The 16,500-nt window shown below is 41.0% G+C and overlaps 1 protein-coding gene across 1 annotated transcript in view; it reads left to right on the top strand.

The window, feature by feature from the left end:
- The window catches only part of LOC122350689 (ephrin type-B receptor 3-like), a 202,765-nt gene extending 188,845 nt beyond the window's left edge, over window positions 1-13,920 (top strand). The window contains exons 6-16 of the mRNA XM_043247373.1: window positions 5,070-5,194; window positions 5,565-5,727; window positions 5,896-6,004; window positions 6,968-7,020; window positions 7,119-7,253; window positions 8,279-8,526; window positions 8,933-9,148; window positions 9,242-9,391; window positions 9,477-9,670; window positions 11,331-11,486; window positions 12,778-13,920. Coding sequence (XP_043103308.1) covers window positions 5,070-5,194; window positions 5,565-5,727; window positions 5,896-6,004; window positions 6,968-7,020; window positions 7,119-7,253; window positions 8,279-8,526; window positions 8,933-9,148; window positions 9,242-9,391; window positions 9,477-9,670; window positions 11,331-11,486; window positions 12,778-12,886 — 1,658 coding nt within the window. The 3' untranslated portion in view covers window positions 12,887-13,920. The remainder of the gene's footprint in view (window positions 1-5,069; window positions 5,195-5,564; window positions 5,728-5,895; window positions 6,005-6,967; window positions 7,021-7,118; window positions 7,254-8,278; window positions 8,527-8,932; window positions 9,149-9,241; window positions 9,392-9,476; window positions 9,671-11,330; window positions 11,487-12,777) is intronic.
- The last annotated feature ends 2,580 nt before the right edge of the window (window positions 13,921-16,500 follow it).

The raw sequence follows: 16,500 nt of genomic DNA on the forward strand, positions 1-16,500 counted from the left end.
TATATATATATATACTGTATATATACTGTATATATAGGGACATTTTAACTTAAGATGGTAGTAAGAATGCATTGCAGCTCCTTGTCAATACCACAAAACCCTAGCAACAGCATTGTACCCTAAAAAGTTATGATGCCATACCGACAATTTAAAACACCTTAGCATAATTAAAAGCAAGTTTTGCATAATGTATTTTTTCTGAAAATATATGTAGTTGTTAAAGCAATGAAGGACTTTTTATACTACTGCCAAGTTAATATCAAACGTGTGTATACCTCTAGGGAATAGTGGGCAGTCCTTTGGAAAATCTGCTGCCTGATGTACAGTTAAAAACTCATTTGTTTGCTTGTGGTGGCTCAAGGTGAAAACCCTGGCAGCTGTGCCCTGATAAAATGTTCTCTAATCAAGCCAACCGGAAACTAAAGGAGGGATAAATCTCTCTGTCACCTCTCTCCTGCCCGCCTTCATCTGAAGGCCGTTGGTCTCATTAATACCCTGCCAGAGCACAGTTAGGACATTCGCATGAATATTAATCGACAAGACCCTTTTTTCCCTTAACGCTCCATATTTCCCCTATCCGTTCTTTCTTTGCGCTTCCAATTTCACCACAAATTCTAATCACTCCCTTAAGTCCTATGTTCTGCTCTCAATGAGAAAGGGAGAGAGCGAAGAAGGTTTGGGCAATAGAGTGTGAGCAATAGACTGTACTGGAGAGAGTGTACAAGTAAGAGAAAAAAGCCACAGGATTTGCATTTCCTTTGCTTTCTTTTACCTCTCTTCTCTCTCGCTCTGTCAGGAGAGCTGCTAGAGGAAGGATGAGGATGAAAGGAAAGGGCTGACTTCTTACCTTCTTGGAAGCGATTAATCAGCACTTTCAACCCTTCAGAAAACAGCCCGAGTTTTTTTGAAGGGGAATTTCAAGCAGTCTTTCATGGGGGCTAGAACTAGATGGTCTCATTTGTCTCCACAAGATTTTGGTTGATTTATGTACATCTGAAATGCGCTGCAAAACACTGACGACTCATTAATCTCCAAAGTGATACGTTATGTGCGATAAACCTAAACGCACAAGGCCTACACTCTTTTCATTTTTATCTCTATGGGAACTGTTTTCTATGTTCCTTCTTCACTACCTATCTTTGACCTCCCCTGAATAATGGTTAAACAAATAAGCTCCCAAGTTAACAGTATCCCTGCACTAATGAAGCCTTGTGTCAACACTGCACATTCTGAGATAGGGAACTTGGAAGGTGACCTCAGGAACATCACTGGTCTTGTTTTCTGCTTTGAGCACAGACCAGAAACCAGATGTTCAATTCTTTTTTACCTAGCGACTGATTGTTATTTGCTGTTTCTAAGCCTTACTGATTAAACTGCTTGGTAGGTTGGGAACTGTCGCCATACTCCTTTCCTTGTTTGTAATAAACATAAAACTGACTCTTTGATTGACATTCTGAGCAGAAATATCACAGTGGCGTTCCCCTGTTTTTATCGTAGACAGGATATAATGTGTACACAATCTCCGTAAATGGTGTCAGTGCTCCACAAAGGCCAAAGACCTGTGAATGACACACTAATCTTTGTATTCATAAGATAACAGCTCACACTTTCCCTTATAGTCTTTAATATGCTTTGTTTATCTTAGAGGAACACTTCCCGCAGTACAACATTGACATTCCCTGTGTTTGAGTATTGATTGAAGGAGTTCATTTTGAAAAGTGCTCTTGTTTGGAACTAACAGGCATATGTTTGTAATTGAAGTTGACGGTTAGCAAATGCACATGGGGTTTATGCAAGGCCAGGGTATGTTGTTGGAACTCGTCAGTCATGAGGGGGTTATTTCCCTGGAGGAAAACAACAGCAAATTAACGGTGCCAAACGAATACGTAAGCAAGAACCTGTGCGCCTTCGTATTTTACAATGCCAAGATGGAAAGGATTAGACTGCATACTGTGGGCGAGGAAAACAAAAGTAAGAAACTAAATTAAGGCAAGCGGAGCTCACAAAATGCAAATTGCTAAAAGGAAATTGCTATTGATTTTGCTGCTGAATGCAATGAAAGGATACCTAGATGGAAGCATACACCATAAATGAGTAGCAAAAAAGTAAATATGCTGTTACAGCTTTGGCAGTCGAAGTAAACAACTCTTTCTCTCTTCAGCTTGCAGTCCAGGCACCTTCAAGTCCAAGCAGGGTGAAGGTTTCTGCTCCCCGTGTCCACCCAACAGCCGGACAAGTTCTGGAGCCGCCAGCATCTGTTCCTGCAGAACCGGCTACTATCGGGCAGACAACGACTCGCCTGACTCAGGATGCACCAGTGAGTAATGCCCTCAAATAAACTGTTATTTCACCCACCATGAACTTATCTAAACATAAGGAGTGTTGTTTATTTGCCATGTTCTCTGCTCTCAAAAGCCACATTGATCCAAACACCATATGCACATTCATTTGTTCATCCATATGTAAAGCAAATCCTCCATGCAACACCCAGAAGGCTACTGGGATTGTTTCTAAACAATTTTTCTTTCTCCTGTTTTATATTAGCTTTTTTCTGCTTGTGTTCATTGTCAGCACTCTGAATAGATACATGCAAAAAAAAAAAAAAAGTTTTCCCAAGTGAACACCAAAGCTATTTCTAGCCATTTTTGATGTTAAAATGAACAGCACAAGCGGGAAAAACTGCTTTTGCTTTTTAATTTTAGTTATATGAAAACATTTAATCCACATTAAGTGTATGTGAAGCCCCATTTGACCAATTTTATTTAAATTTCCTGCTTAAAAACATTTTAAACTAGCCTAATTTAGTCTTGTCTTAGCTGCTTACCAGGTTGTTTTCCTCTGCTCAACAGCTGCTTGGGTTTAGGGAACTCGGTCAATTGTTCAGCTAAACCAGCTTTGTGATCTAAACTAACTGAATACCAGTTTTAGTAACGGACCTACTGGGAAAGCAAACTAACCAAGGGTAAAAATATATATTTTATCTTTGCAGCCGTGCCCTCAGCTCCACGCAGCGTCATCTCCAGTGTAAATGAGACGTCTCTTGTACTTGAGTGGAGCGAACCTCGTGACCAAGGTGGAAGGGAGGACCTTCTCTACAATGTCATCTGTAAGAAATGTCTTCCTGAACGTGGTACCTGCACACGATGTGATGACAACGTGGATATCTCTCCCCGCCACCTTGGGCTTACTGAGAGACATGTTACAGTCAGAAACCTTCAGGCTCATACCCAGTACAGCTTTGAGATTCAGGCCGTTAATGGAGTCTCCAACAAGAGTCCTTACGCACCCCAGTTTGCCTCTGTAAACATCACCACCAACCAGGCTGGTGAGTTCAGTGATTTCTTTCGATTTAAAGCTACTACCATCCATCATTGTCCAAAAACCATGTCCCTAAAGTGTTTTAGTTTTACAGACTCTAATAACCAGCCTTGACCAGTTTGATCATCTACCATGTTCCAACTGGTTACAAATATTCTCTTCCATGTGTGTCCCTAAATGTTACAAAAATGTTTTTCTTCACATGCTCTAGTTTGAAATAATGAAGTGTAATGGCCTCTCTTAAGATATTTTCAACCCACGGCACTCTACCCAAAGAGCTCAGCCCACAGAATGCATTGATGCCAGAGAGCTGTGCTATGAGGCTCGGTAGCAAAAGCTAAGCTACTCTACGCTAGAGTGTGCTGGTTTAGTGAGATGTAGAGATGCATTAACCTTGTGAAAAAGCCACTTATTGTGTGATTTCAAGTTTTGAATTGACATCAGACTTCTCTGCCGAAATATGCATATGCATAACTCTCCCTTTAGCACTCTGTGCTAGCACAAATGCCTCTGTTTTCTATCAGGGATTGACCGCAGGCATTGTCGTATAACTCAGGCAGTTGTTGCACGGGAGTCAATCCTGGGGTGACATGCACACCCACACAGCAGCCCACCCCCATGGCTACAAAAATTCAGAAGGATCTGTGATCAGATTATCTCCCAGGACTGTGCTTGAATATTCATCCGCCTTTTAAGACAAAAAATAAATATGGGCCATCGGCTCAAGGGACGTCATGGTTACTTCCACTGTCTCCTCAAGATGAGGCCCCTTAATCCTGGGGTGAAAGTAAGCAAGAGGGCTGCCCAGGGAGCATTGTCTTCAGGGTGAGGCTTTTCTGAGCAAGGCCTGGGTTAGAAGGTTGATGGTGTTGGGTTGGGGGAGAGTGAGCTTTTGGGGGAGGTAGACAAAGAGACAGACAGAATAATAAAGAGCTACTAGGGAAAGGATCAAAGAACCGGACCTGGGGATTAAAACGCTTTTAACAAAGAAAGAGTGAGGGAGAAAGAGACAGAGGCAAGAAAGTATGGGATGTTGAGAGCTACTGTAGTGTGTGAACAGAACTTGATAACATCAGAAACTGGAGACGGCAACATCAGGTCTGGGGACAAATGGGGACGGTAGAGATTATGTAAAGCTAGGTGCGAAGATAAAGAAGGAGCTATGGGAGAAATTGTGTTAACATGAATACATGGGTAAAAATGTTTAATCCTAAAAACAAACAATAGATTATATATTGGATAAAAGCAGTTTTAAAGGATGCGATGATTACTCCAAAATTCTAATTTTTAAATTAAATTAAAGAGAGAACAATTTACACTAACCTGATGTAAAAAAAATATTTTACAATTGAATTAATACTTATTTTGCACATAACAGTAATTTGGCAAGGTAAGTGTAAAAATGTCAAAAAAAAAATTGTGAAAGACAGTAAGTCGCCATGGGTCATAACAAAGAGCATAGGGAGTGGACAGAGGGTGTGGGCAGCTATACACATATTTGCATGTGTTTGTAGGTTGTGCGAGCTGGATTTGCCAGATACTAAGCCTTCCGGTTTGTCTGTCATGGTACTTTTCACAAGAGACTTTAGAATCCATTCTGTCTGTGCAGTTTGAGAGTCTGGGGCCCCAAAAAGGCCCAAAACTTACACATCAAAGCAGCTTTTTGGTCATCCTGAATGTGAGCATGCTCTAAATGTGAAAAACATAGAAATTCTGCTTTCATTAAGATTTCTCTCATTTTCCCTACACAGCTCCCTCTGCAGTTCCTACTGTCCACCTGATGGGGTCCTCAGCCAACACCATGAGTCTTTCCTGGCTTCCCCCTGAAAAACCAAATGGCATCATCTTGGATTACGAGATTAAATACCATGAGAAGGTAAGAGCCAGTGTAAGTCAATGAAGCGAAGGGCATTCAATCACAATTCCACCACTGTCATCCTCTGCTCTATACATAATCGTTCATCCTGACAACAGCATCAACCCTTCCTCTCTCTCTCTCTCGTACCCTAACACTCCTCCCTAACTCCTTCCTTGATTCATCCCCTTCTTTTGAACGCTGATACCGCAAGGCAGTTGGAGTTTGGCAGGGATGGAGGCAGGAGGATTTGCATAGAGGAGAATAAAGGGCCAGGCATATCTGCTTCGTGTTTGATGTGTTGTACTGACAGATTAAACCAGAGCTGCCAGACGCTTGCTTTTGGGTGCTGGCTGGTTTTATATGGCTTGTTTTATCACTGTTCCCACAGGACCAGGGAGAAGCTATTGCCCACACCATGACAGCCCAGCGTAGCTCGGCACGCATTGAGGGTTTGAAGCCAGGCACGCCGTATGTTGTGCAGGTTCGAGCCCGAACGGTGGCAGGGTATGGCCGTTACAGCAACCCTACTGACTTTAGCACCAACCACCAGGGTATGTAAAACAACCTATTTTGTTACATAAAATCTATTTTCTTTCAAAGCATATCAAGCAATTGTGCAAAAATACATCTCATAGCAAAAGAAAAGATATAAATAGATCAGAGAAATACCATTCTCTTGAATACATCCCATGGTATCTCTCTTTGTGCCTTTCACACAGCCGATGCAGACAAGACTCTACAGGAGCAGTTACCTCTCATTGTGGGTTCTCTGACAGCAGGGCTGGTCTTCATCATTGTTGTTGTAGTCATTGCCATCGTCTGCCTCAGGTAAATGTTTTTTTGTTTTTTTTACTTATCTTAATGACATTCACAAAGAGTACAAGAACAATTAGAAGTCAAAGCATACCTATGAAAAAAAAATTCACTGCATATGCAATTTAGTTAGATAATGCTTCCTTAGAACATATTTGGCAATTAATGTAAGCAGTTCGAGAAGTATTTTCATTCTGGGTTGTCAGTTATTTTGGATCATGTACTTGGTAAATTGTAGCCAGTGGTCTCAAATGTGCATATGCCCTACATTGGAATTCCGCAGTGTCCTGATGATCGTTGGCACTGGCACTTTCCATCTTGTGGCCACTTTCCCATTTCCACAGTTGAGGGCAAGGCAGCAGTGTATTTAAAGCCTTATCAAGCAAAAATTCTAAATTTGCACTCTTTTTCGTTCTAATCAGCACAGTGTGTCTCAGTATCTTAACTTGTCTGCGATTGAAAAAATGTAGGCCTTGGCATATTCCGGAACTGAATTTGAATTGGAAATGAGATACAAATCACCAGCGGGTATTATTGGCCCGGTTACTAGTTAGACAACAAAGGGATTGCATTAACATGTACTAGAGGGGGGTTGGGTTTGTTGAAATTGCATTGCATTTAATGGACTGAAAGTGTAAAAAAGTGTAAAAGAAGGCATTAAGAGACAGGAGAGAATTAAACAATGTGGCAGTGAAGATTCCTTAGTAACCGAAGCAAGACAACCAATGCTGCTACTGTTGTTCTTAGCTGTCTTTATGCAGATTTGACTTCCGTCATGAAGTGACAAGGGTCTCTTGAGGCTGATTCTGTTGTTCGCTTAATTTTCATATTATTCTCGTTCTTTAATCGACCTCAATTTATATCCCTAAAGGGGCTGGGAAGGAAAAAAACAGGTCCTTTTCAAAATGCATATTTTCCTACATTAAGATAGGAAATCATCCACCTTTTGTAACTGACTGTATTGTCTTTGGTTCACAGGAAGCAACGCAATGGCTCAGAATCAGAGTACACAGAAAAACTGCAACAATACAGTAAGTCTCTACAGAGTTTACTTGCCATTTGATGACTAACAGTGCTATAAATATTGTGTATTATAGCAGTGTGATTCATATGGCTATTCGCGCTATTGAATCCCCTATAGTCACTCCGGGGATGAAGGTCTACATTGACCCATTCACCTACGAGGACCCGAATGAGGCCATCCGCGAGTTTGCCAAAGAGATTGACGTTTCCTGTGTGAAAATCGAGGAAGTCATTGGCGCAGGTAACCAACAACACAAGCTCCTGAGCAACAGGGGGAAGACAGCTAGGCACACCCAGGCCATACCTTTAGAGGACTTCACACCAAGCGGTACTTCAATCAACTCATCCCGCTCCAAAATCAAAACCCTTAGCACCTTACCAACGTCTCTAACAGCTTTACTTACAAAATGGAGCTTCTGAGGTTATCTTCAGAGCTAACTATAGAGCTACCATTCCTGCTAACTTACCAAGCCTGTCCTGAGCCTGATGATACCTCTCGGACAATTAAATGTCTTCTTGACCCTGTGACCTGTCAAATTTTTCCATCCATGGTGCTCCTTCCTTGCCCACTCCCTTATGTTTTGTAAATATTTTACATCTTAACATTAGCAGTTTAGCTTCTAAAAGCCAAAAACAAAAATAAGTATTCTGGTTCAGTATGACTTGTAGCCATGATGTAATGAGTTGAAGAGCCCCATCTCAGACTCCAACAAACAAGGCTTTTAACATCTAACGCTGCTACCTGAACCTGTTGTTTCCTAGCTTTGTCTAAAGTGATGAACCACTACCATGTCCTCCCCTGACCCCTTTGTTCCTCTTGCACTTGCTTACACATTGGCCTAGAATGCAGACGCAAGCCGTCCAATCCTCCCAAGCTTCTGTCCCCACCTTCTTCCCACATTTCTACCATCACTCCCTCCAGACCCTAGCCCTCTCTGATTGTACCCTTTACCCCTTCCTCTCTTCCTTTTTTTTTCTCATTTCCTCTTTTGTACCTCAACCCCCACCAACCCTCTGAGACCTTTTCCCATTGAAGCACTGCTGATCTCACCCTACCCCTTCCCTCGCCCCCTGGATACACTCCAATAGCATCACCTTTAGCCCTGGCTTCTCTTGCTGTCTCCCCCCGCTTCCCCCTGGCTCCTTGATTCTAACCAGTAACTGTCCCTCTCCCCTTTCTCTCCCACACTCCTCCACTCTTCCCTCTCCTCTCTCCACTCCACCATTTCTTCCTCTCTCTCTCTCGTCTGTCCACTACCTATGTAGGAGAGTTTGGAGAGGTGTGCCGAGGTCGTCTGAAACTGCCTGGACGACGTGAAATCATTGTGGCCATCAAGACTCTAAAGGCAGGCTACACAGAGCGGCAAAGAAGAGACTTCCTGAGTGAGGCCAGCATCATGGGCCAGTTCGATCATCCTAATATTATCCGCCTGGAAGGGGTGGTGACGAAGAGCCGTCCAGTCATGATTGTTACTGAATTCATGGAGAACGGAGCATTGGATTCCTTTCTCCGGGTCAGAGATGCTTACCACTATAAAATTAATTCCTAATGTTGTTTGGGGTTTTTTGAGTTTGATGCCTGGATTCTTGTTGTGGGATATGTATGGTAATCCAAGTAATACTTAAATGTATTTACTTCATGAAACAAATGCCACATTTGTTGCTGTCTATCATGAGTTTTAATGCCCCATTAGTTTTCTAAAAGAGTTTTTTTTTCTAAAAAGAGATTTTTCTCACCTGTCCCTTTGAAAAACATCCTAAACTTTCTAAACAGCGATGACAAATAGCGTAGCTGCTAGCTGTGACTTTGAGAGATGAATCATCTCGCTGATGAGTCACATCCTGGAAAGTTAAAAACACTTAGACAGCGGACATTTCTGTTATGAATGGGTCTGTGATTTTTCCCACTCTCTCCAACAGCTAAATGATGGACAGTTCACAGTCATCCAGCTCGTTGGTATGTTGAGAGGCATTGCAGCTGGCATGAAATATCTGTCTGACATGAACTACGTGCACCGTGATTTGGCTGCTCGTAACATTCTGGTCAACAGCAACTTGGTGTGTAAGGTGTCCGATTTTGGCCTTTCTCGTTTCTTGGAGGATGATCCCACTGATCCAACCTACACCAGCTCATTGGTCAGCATTCACGTCTTAATCCTTTAATATTCATATAACAATGTACAGCTTTCATTTGAGATTAAAAAGCATTATATGCTCTTGCATCTGTAGGGAGGGAAAATTCCTATTCGCTGGACAGCACCAGAGGCTATTGCTTATAGGAAGTTCACTTCAGCTAGTGACGTCTGGAGCTATGGCATTGTGATGTGGGAGGTGATGTCGTATGGCGAGCGCCCATACTGGGACATGAGCAACCAAGATGTATGTTTTTTTCTCTAATTTGCTTCTGTTCAGCTTATTTTGAAGCTCAACTAACACCAAACAATAATTATATTTTAATCAACAGGTGATCAACGCAGTCGAGCAGGATTACCGACTGCCCCCTCCTATGGACTGCCCTACTGCCTTGCATCAACTCATGTTAGACTGCTGGGTGAAGGAAAGAAACTTGAGACCCAAGTTCTCCCAGATCGTCAATACTTTGGACAAACTTATTCGCAATGCCGCCAGCCTTAAGGTGGTCACCAGCACACATTCTGGGTAAGGGCATATATGGCCATATTAAAATTTTTGCATCTCCTCAATTAAGCAAATAAACTTGTTCACTCATTTTAACTTCAGAATGAGACCAAAGTTGCAAGGGCTTTTGAATTAAGGGCCTATTGATTCCAGATCATTTTCAAATGACAAACAATATTGTAAGCTGAGAAACTCTGATGTTATGAAAATGAAGATGAACTTAAGTCGATAAAACATTCGATTTAATTGCACCATCACAGTGCTATCGATTGTTTTGCCTGTGAAGCTTGTTCTGATCCCTTTCTGTTTGATATTTAATTACATCAGCTGCCTTCCAGATGAAGTCCCTATATAACAGAATTTCACTGATTGATCAGCATTTCTGCAGATTAGATTTTTTTTTTCAGTTAGACACATGGTAGTTGTTAGTCAAAAGTTTCAGGAAGGTTTTGACCCACCTTGGGGTGTCTACCTCTAGGCTCTAGGTCCTGGGGGAGGAATTCTAACAACCAGGAAACAGTGGGAGACACTTTGTCTACTCTGGAATGATCAGAGGATAAAGGAAGAATCATTAGTTAATGTAATTCAGAGATGGGAATGGTTTTAATTAGCAATTAACGAGATTTTAAAGGGGCCAGTGGAGAGGTGGCCTGCCTGCTGAGTCTAACGAAAGACAGAGGTGGGGCTTGTGTTGTTGCAATATTTGATGCTCTGTGTGCTATCTTCAGTAATCGAATCCTTAACTAAACTAAGGGGAGTTTAATTAGTTAATACTTACACTCAATGCTGAGTTAAGGGTAGTTTAGTTATGTATTTGTTCTTTTAGTTTCCTCATGCATAAGTCTTGCACTTAAAGTCAACGTCCCTAAGATGTGAAAGCCAAGCCAGCTCTAACAATGCCCCATTAAGAAAAGCTGCCTTCCAGGTTAATGACCACAAACCCTTCAGCCCTAAAGGCAGGAGCTTATTAAAAAATCACTCTTCCCATCCATCTACAGACCTTGTGCTCAATAGAGCCTCTGTTCCTTTCTTATTAACTTTTTTCTTATGCTTTTAATTGTTAATTAATCTAATGCCATCAAAAGACAGCTAGGTTCAGCAGAGCAGAGAGCTCGCAGACAGAAGTGTCTTTGCTCTAAAACTTTGCCTCCCTATCCCCACTGCCCAGACCTCACTGTTAGTTATTAAGACCCCAATCTGCTCATAGATCAAGTCTGGTCTCTGTTGGTTTTGTCTGATCTAATTTAAACTGGCTGCTTTTATGCATGACATTAAATTAAGTTGCGCTATAGAGCTAGAAGGATCTTTTTGGGTGTATGCAGGCAGTTTTAATGAATTGTTTCTTTTGGACTGATAAAGGAGGTGATCAGCCTACTTGGCTAAATCATTTTAAAGTGGTATTTTTAGGATTAATGCAGAATTGGAGAATGCCAAGTATCGATACATGTAAAGTCCAGACTTCATGCAGACCCACACCCACAGCGTCATTGCAGTTCTCTCTGGCGGGCACCTGCACGTCTCCAGCCAGTAAGCCACAGTGGCAGGTTCAGGCCCTACAGGCCAGGAGAGGTGGTGGTGGTGGTGGTGGGGGATTTGGGGGTGAGGTTTCGGTGGAGGAGGCCTGGCGTGACCTAACCCTCTCTCTCTCTCTTTTTATCTCCACTCCTCTCTTTCTCTGTAGGGCCTCCCAGCCGCTCCTCGACCGCTGTGTGCCTGACTACACCACCTTCACCACTGTGGGCGACTGGCTGGATGCCATCAAGATGAGCCGCTACAGAGACAACTTCCTTAATGCTGGCTTCGCCTCTTTTGACTTGGTGGCCCAGATGACTGCAGAGTGAGTGGGATTGCTTGTCTTTGTTTTAGTGGTCTCGCAGGAGTTTGAATTCAAGGCTCTGTGCATTTGCGCAAGTACAAAAATAAGCATAGTTTTATAACAGTGCTTGTGGTGTGGACCAAATACGTAGAATTGAACTCTAGTTTGGACCTAAAGCAGGGAATTAAGAAGACAGTAAGGAAATAAAATTTTTCAGTGTTCAGAATAGGGATAGTGATAGAGCTTTTGAGTATGCGATTATTTCCCTCATCACGCTTTAATTTATTGCAACATTTCATCCTTGGAAAATGTCATGAACAAAGTATCTTACAAAGGTCATATTCCAGAAAAGATCTATGATTTGTCCCTATGTTAAATGTCTAGACAGATGTGAAGAGAGCGGTTGGGATCAAATAAACTAATAAAGAAAAAAAATTATAAATTCATCACGGCCATTAAAGTGCAATAAAAGATGGAGGTAGGGGTAATTTGTTTCAATTTGGCAACTTGACAGGTGGACCAGTCGGTGGTTTTCTCGTGCTCTTAATGACTAGTAATTCTCTTAATGGGCTCCATTTATTATCATTTTATCCAACATTGTTGGGCTTGATGGGACCAACAAAGGAAAAAGAGAGAAAACACTTTCACATTGTGTGAAATTACTGTGCTAATGTCGTGCGATTGCAGAGATGAGAAGGGAAGACAGACTGGGGGCCGCCACGGGGCGCTTGCTCCCTGACAACGTCCTCTTTGCTTATCGGAAGGTGGAAAAAAAAGTAAACGACAAGAGTCTGCACTAGCTTTTAGCTACACGTGTTGCTGTGCAAACTAAAACCTCATGAAGGGATTAGGTTACCTCAGCCAATGAAACAACAGGAAGCGTTTTTATCACAAAGCCTGTGGTAACCTTTACACCACACTCATTCTAAAGTATAATGACTGTCTGTTGCGCAGTGAAATATTATTCCAAGTCACGTCTGTGGTTACACTAATAGCGCTTTCTTCACATGAAATTTGACATCTGGTAGCCTTAGGTGCAAAACCTTGCTAATCATTGACCAGCACTTGACCTATCTCCAGTTTGAGAACTAGCTTTGCACCACAAACTTGTCTCAGTTCAGTAGCCAAAGGGTGGGGTTGTTCTATTTGCTCAACCTAGAGACAATTTGCTAACGGATTTGTTCACCTGGCTGCATTCCCATGGGATTTTATCGCTTCAATAACATCGATTCTGTTCTCTCTTTTAGTAACGGCTGCGTACTGTATTGTATAACAGTGGCAATATGATTTCTCCTCTTGTTGTGTTTTGCAGAGACCTGTTACGGATAGGTGTAACACTAGCCGGCCACCAAAAGAAGATTCTCGGCAGCATTCAAGACATGAGACTGCAAATGAACCAAACGCTGCCCGTCCAGGTCTGAGATGGGGGGCGGAACTGTTCTAAAGCGAACTAACAGACGACCCCAGATCATCTCCACTAATCAGATGAAACTGGCTCGCAGTGCCTCGGACAACTTTTTCTTTTCCATTTTCCTGTTTTCCTGTAACGACTGCATTATTTTACACCCGACAGGATTAGATAAGATTATTTTGTACTTATTTTTAAGAACGGAGAGGAAAGCCTATATCCCATGCATGCCTCACGAGGCTCCAGTGTGGGGTTGGCGATTGCATGCGTGCGTGTGGTATTTTCTTTCGCGAGGCTGGCTGGGAAGCCTCCCATAATGCATTTCTCCCTGAAACTGGCTCTGAGAGATGGACTCTCCCGGATGGACGTTGCTTATGGAAGAGATACTCCTCTAATAGTACACGTAACTTGAATATAAAAAGACAAAAAAAACAAAACAAAAACTAGACGTGAATATAAATTCACAAAGCGTGCGGACATGATTGCGCAGAAATCCCTCCAGTGCTAGCAGATGTTCTATTGTGCGTGTGATTTTGTGCTTATTCCCCATCTTCATATTGAAGGTGTTTTATTTAAGGGCACATGCCTCAAACGGACAGGAGGGAGAGGCACAGCCGAGGGCGAAAGATCACGGATGTCGCAGGACCGGATTTGAGGAAGTTGCATTTGTCCACCAGGTTTAAACTGACAAAAGGACTTCTTAGAATATACCTGGTGAACTCAGGATGCTTTCATAGTTTCAAATAATGGATTCTCAGCTGTGCTTTCACAATTTCAATTGATGTTTTCGTTTATTCTCTTCTGTTGTTTTCCCTCAACCTGTTTAGTTTCCTTTCCACGATGAGTTGACATTTAGCTGGTCATCAGTCATTATATCAGGATTCTTTAGCAGTTAGAAAAGAGAAGGACTGTGATAACCTGTACTACACTGCAAGAAATCTTTTTTTTTTTTAAATCAGTAAATTTGTCTCACAACGAATATCACAACATTGTTAAAACAAGATCAATCTGAGAAGTAGCGCATCATATTAATACTTGATTTTTTTTCATCTGTCAAATTCTTAAGCAAAACTCTAACAAAATTCACATTTTAATCTTGTTTTGAGAATGTGGACAAAATACTAGTGCTGTCAAATGATTAAATCGCATTCAAAATAAAACTTTCTGTTCATAAAGTATATGTGTGTGCTGTGTATATTTATTATGTATATATAAATATACACACATACAATATACATTTAGAAAACATTTACATGTATATATTTATATTCATATAATTTATCTCTAATATATAAATGTAACAATTTTCTTATATGCATGCATGGGTGTGTATTTGTATATACATGATAAATATACACAGTACGCACATGCATACTTTATAAACCAAAAGTTTTATTTTGAATGTTAAAAAAAACGCGATTAATCGTTTGACGGCACTCCGAAATACTGATTTGAAAAAAAATAATAATAATAANGTGTGTACTGTCAGTATGAGTATGTTGTAGTGTGTGTGCGTGTGTGTGTTTATAAAGCAAAGGGAGAGTATAAGGATTATTATGCACACATTCTGTACATGAACGTTTCAGTTGTGTTCCTCAGGGGAGCACCAATGCATGAAAAGACTTGTGACAAGGCGCTCCGGTTATACATAAATCAATAATATTAGGTTGAGAGACAACAGTTCATTGTGTTTATTTCATGATATCCCTAGAGGCCAAAAAACAACCGTTCTTTTATTTAAAGATGCTATATTAATTTGAATATTCGCATTCAAAAAAAAAAAAAAAACATTTTTGGAATGCNGTATTGTAATTGGTTTAAGAGAAATGAATAGGGGTGTTGAACATCTCATCAACGTCGGGGCAAATCCTTAGTAAATCTTTTCAATATTAAAGCAAAGCCTTTCCGTCGCCGCCACAAAAACAAACTGTTAGTACCAATTGTGAAGCGTTTTGTTAATTTCTCGCAATCGCGTTTCGGAATTACAGGATTTCCGGGGGGGCGTTTCCAACGGAGATCTTGAACCGCAATAGTAATTCACGATAATGCTATGCGGTAGGCAGGATACTCTTTACTTCCTGAAATTCCAAATGTTTTATTCTCCACCTCGTTTTCTTGCTCGTGGGCTTGGGCCCGTCTTTAGAGCCTGCCGCTCTGATTAACGCTAGCAAATCTTTACAGCCCGGACGAAAGAGATGACCAACGCGTGATTGTTTGCCTTCAGGTTTTGAATGGCCCTTGTTCCGGTCCGCTCTGGTTATTTTTCTCCCTTGCCAAACAAGAAAGACGTAAAATATGCAAACCAGTGGCATGTTTGATGGGCTAAGAATCCAGTACAGGACGCTCTGTTAACCAAACTCTGTATCTAGACTAGTTTCAGTGCTTATATACCGCACTATGGGAAACGGTACTGCATATATTCTGCACAGTACTCCTCTGTTTGTGGTTTTGTTTCATTCCTAATTTGAAAATACAAGAGCTCCGTGTAAAATAACGCGCTGAAGCGATTCATCCTTTTCCTTATATGACAGATCTTGATGTATATGAACCCTGTTCCTTAAAGTTCCTGACTTACAGAGACGTTCGGGAACCAAACGTAGCTGCTTTCGTCACATTCAAAATGTCTGATGGTATATTCTCTCATAACTGGATTTGAGCGTGTGTATGTTTGTACGTATGACTGTATTTGGTGCTATTGTTATTGTTTTTGGGGTTTTTTTTTTTAATCGAAGCAGTTTTGGAACATAACTTGCATGATTTTGGTTCAATAACTCTGTGCCAATGGTCGCTCTCCATCTCGGACTCTCTCTTTCTCTTTCCTCCAATCCTCTCTGTGATAGTTTTCCTGAGTTTTGAAGTTACTCTTTTTATAGCAAGAATCGAGCAAAAAATGTTTTTTGTTTTTTTTTNCTGACGTGGAAAAGCGAAATGTCTGCTGAGTGCTGTACTTATATTGAGAGAAGCAAGACACATTTCAATACTTTTTTTTTTTTTGTTCTTTTTGTTTTGGAAAGCATTGAGATGTATTTAATGGTGAAGACAAAAAAAAACAACAAAAAAACAAAAACAGCGATTAAATAATGCATTCTTGTAGAAATATTTTTAAAAACCCTTTTGCAATTAAATTATTTAAGAAATACCTTGCGTTTGCTGTCTTATTTCTTTACGGCCGTTGTGTATCGACATGTTCGGTTTCGGTCGCCAATTGTTGTCCTTTCCCGGGCATGCTGGGGCCACAAAATTCTTGCTTAATTGAAAAGCCTGAGGATTTTTAAGACCGTCCTCGTCCTCTATAAAAACATTCTGGCCTGTATTTGAGTGGGGAAAGCTTTGATCTTTACAGGTCAGGGCACCTGCCTTGCAGATACAGACTGTGAGAAAGTATGTGCTGTTCAGACTGATCTGGACTTTATAAAATGGAGGATCTTCATGGTCAGATATATTGGCCTTGATGTTTTATTATTTAGCTTTTTATTGCTTCTCTATGCAATGTGTGGTTTTACAGTCTTCATATGCTTACCACTAGTAGGGGGTGTATTATAAACTTTATTCATACATTTTTCTTAATGTAGTAATAACAATAATTATAAGTAATAATAATATAATAAGTATATCAATCACGATTAT

The sequence above is a fragment of the Puntigrus tetrazona genome, chromosome 1, assembly GCF_018831695.1.
Source record: "Puntigrus tetrazona isolate hp1 chromosome 1, ASM1883169v1, whole genome shotgun sequence".
NCBI lineage: Eukaryota > Metazoa > Chordata > Actinopteri > Cypriniformes > Cyprinidae > Puntigrus > Puntigrus tetrazona.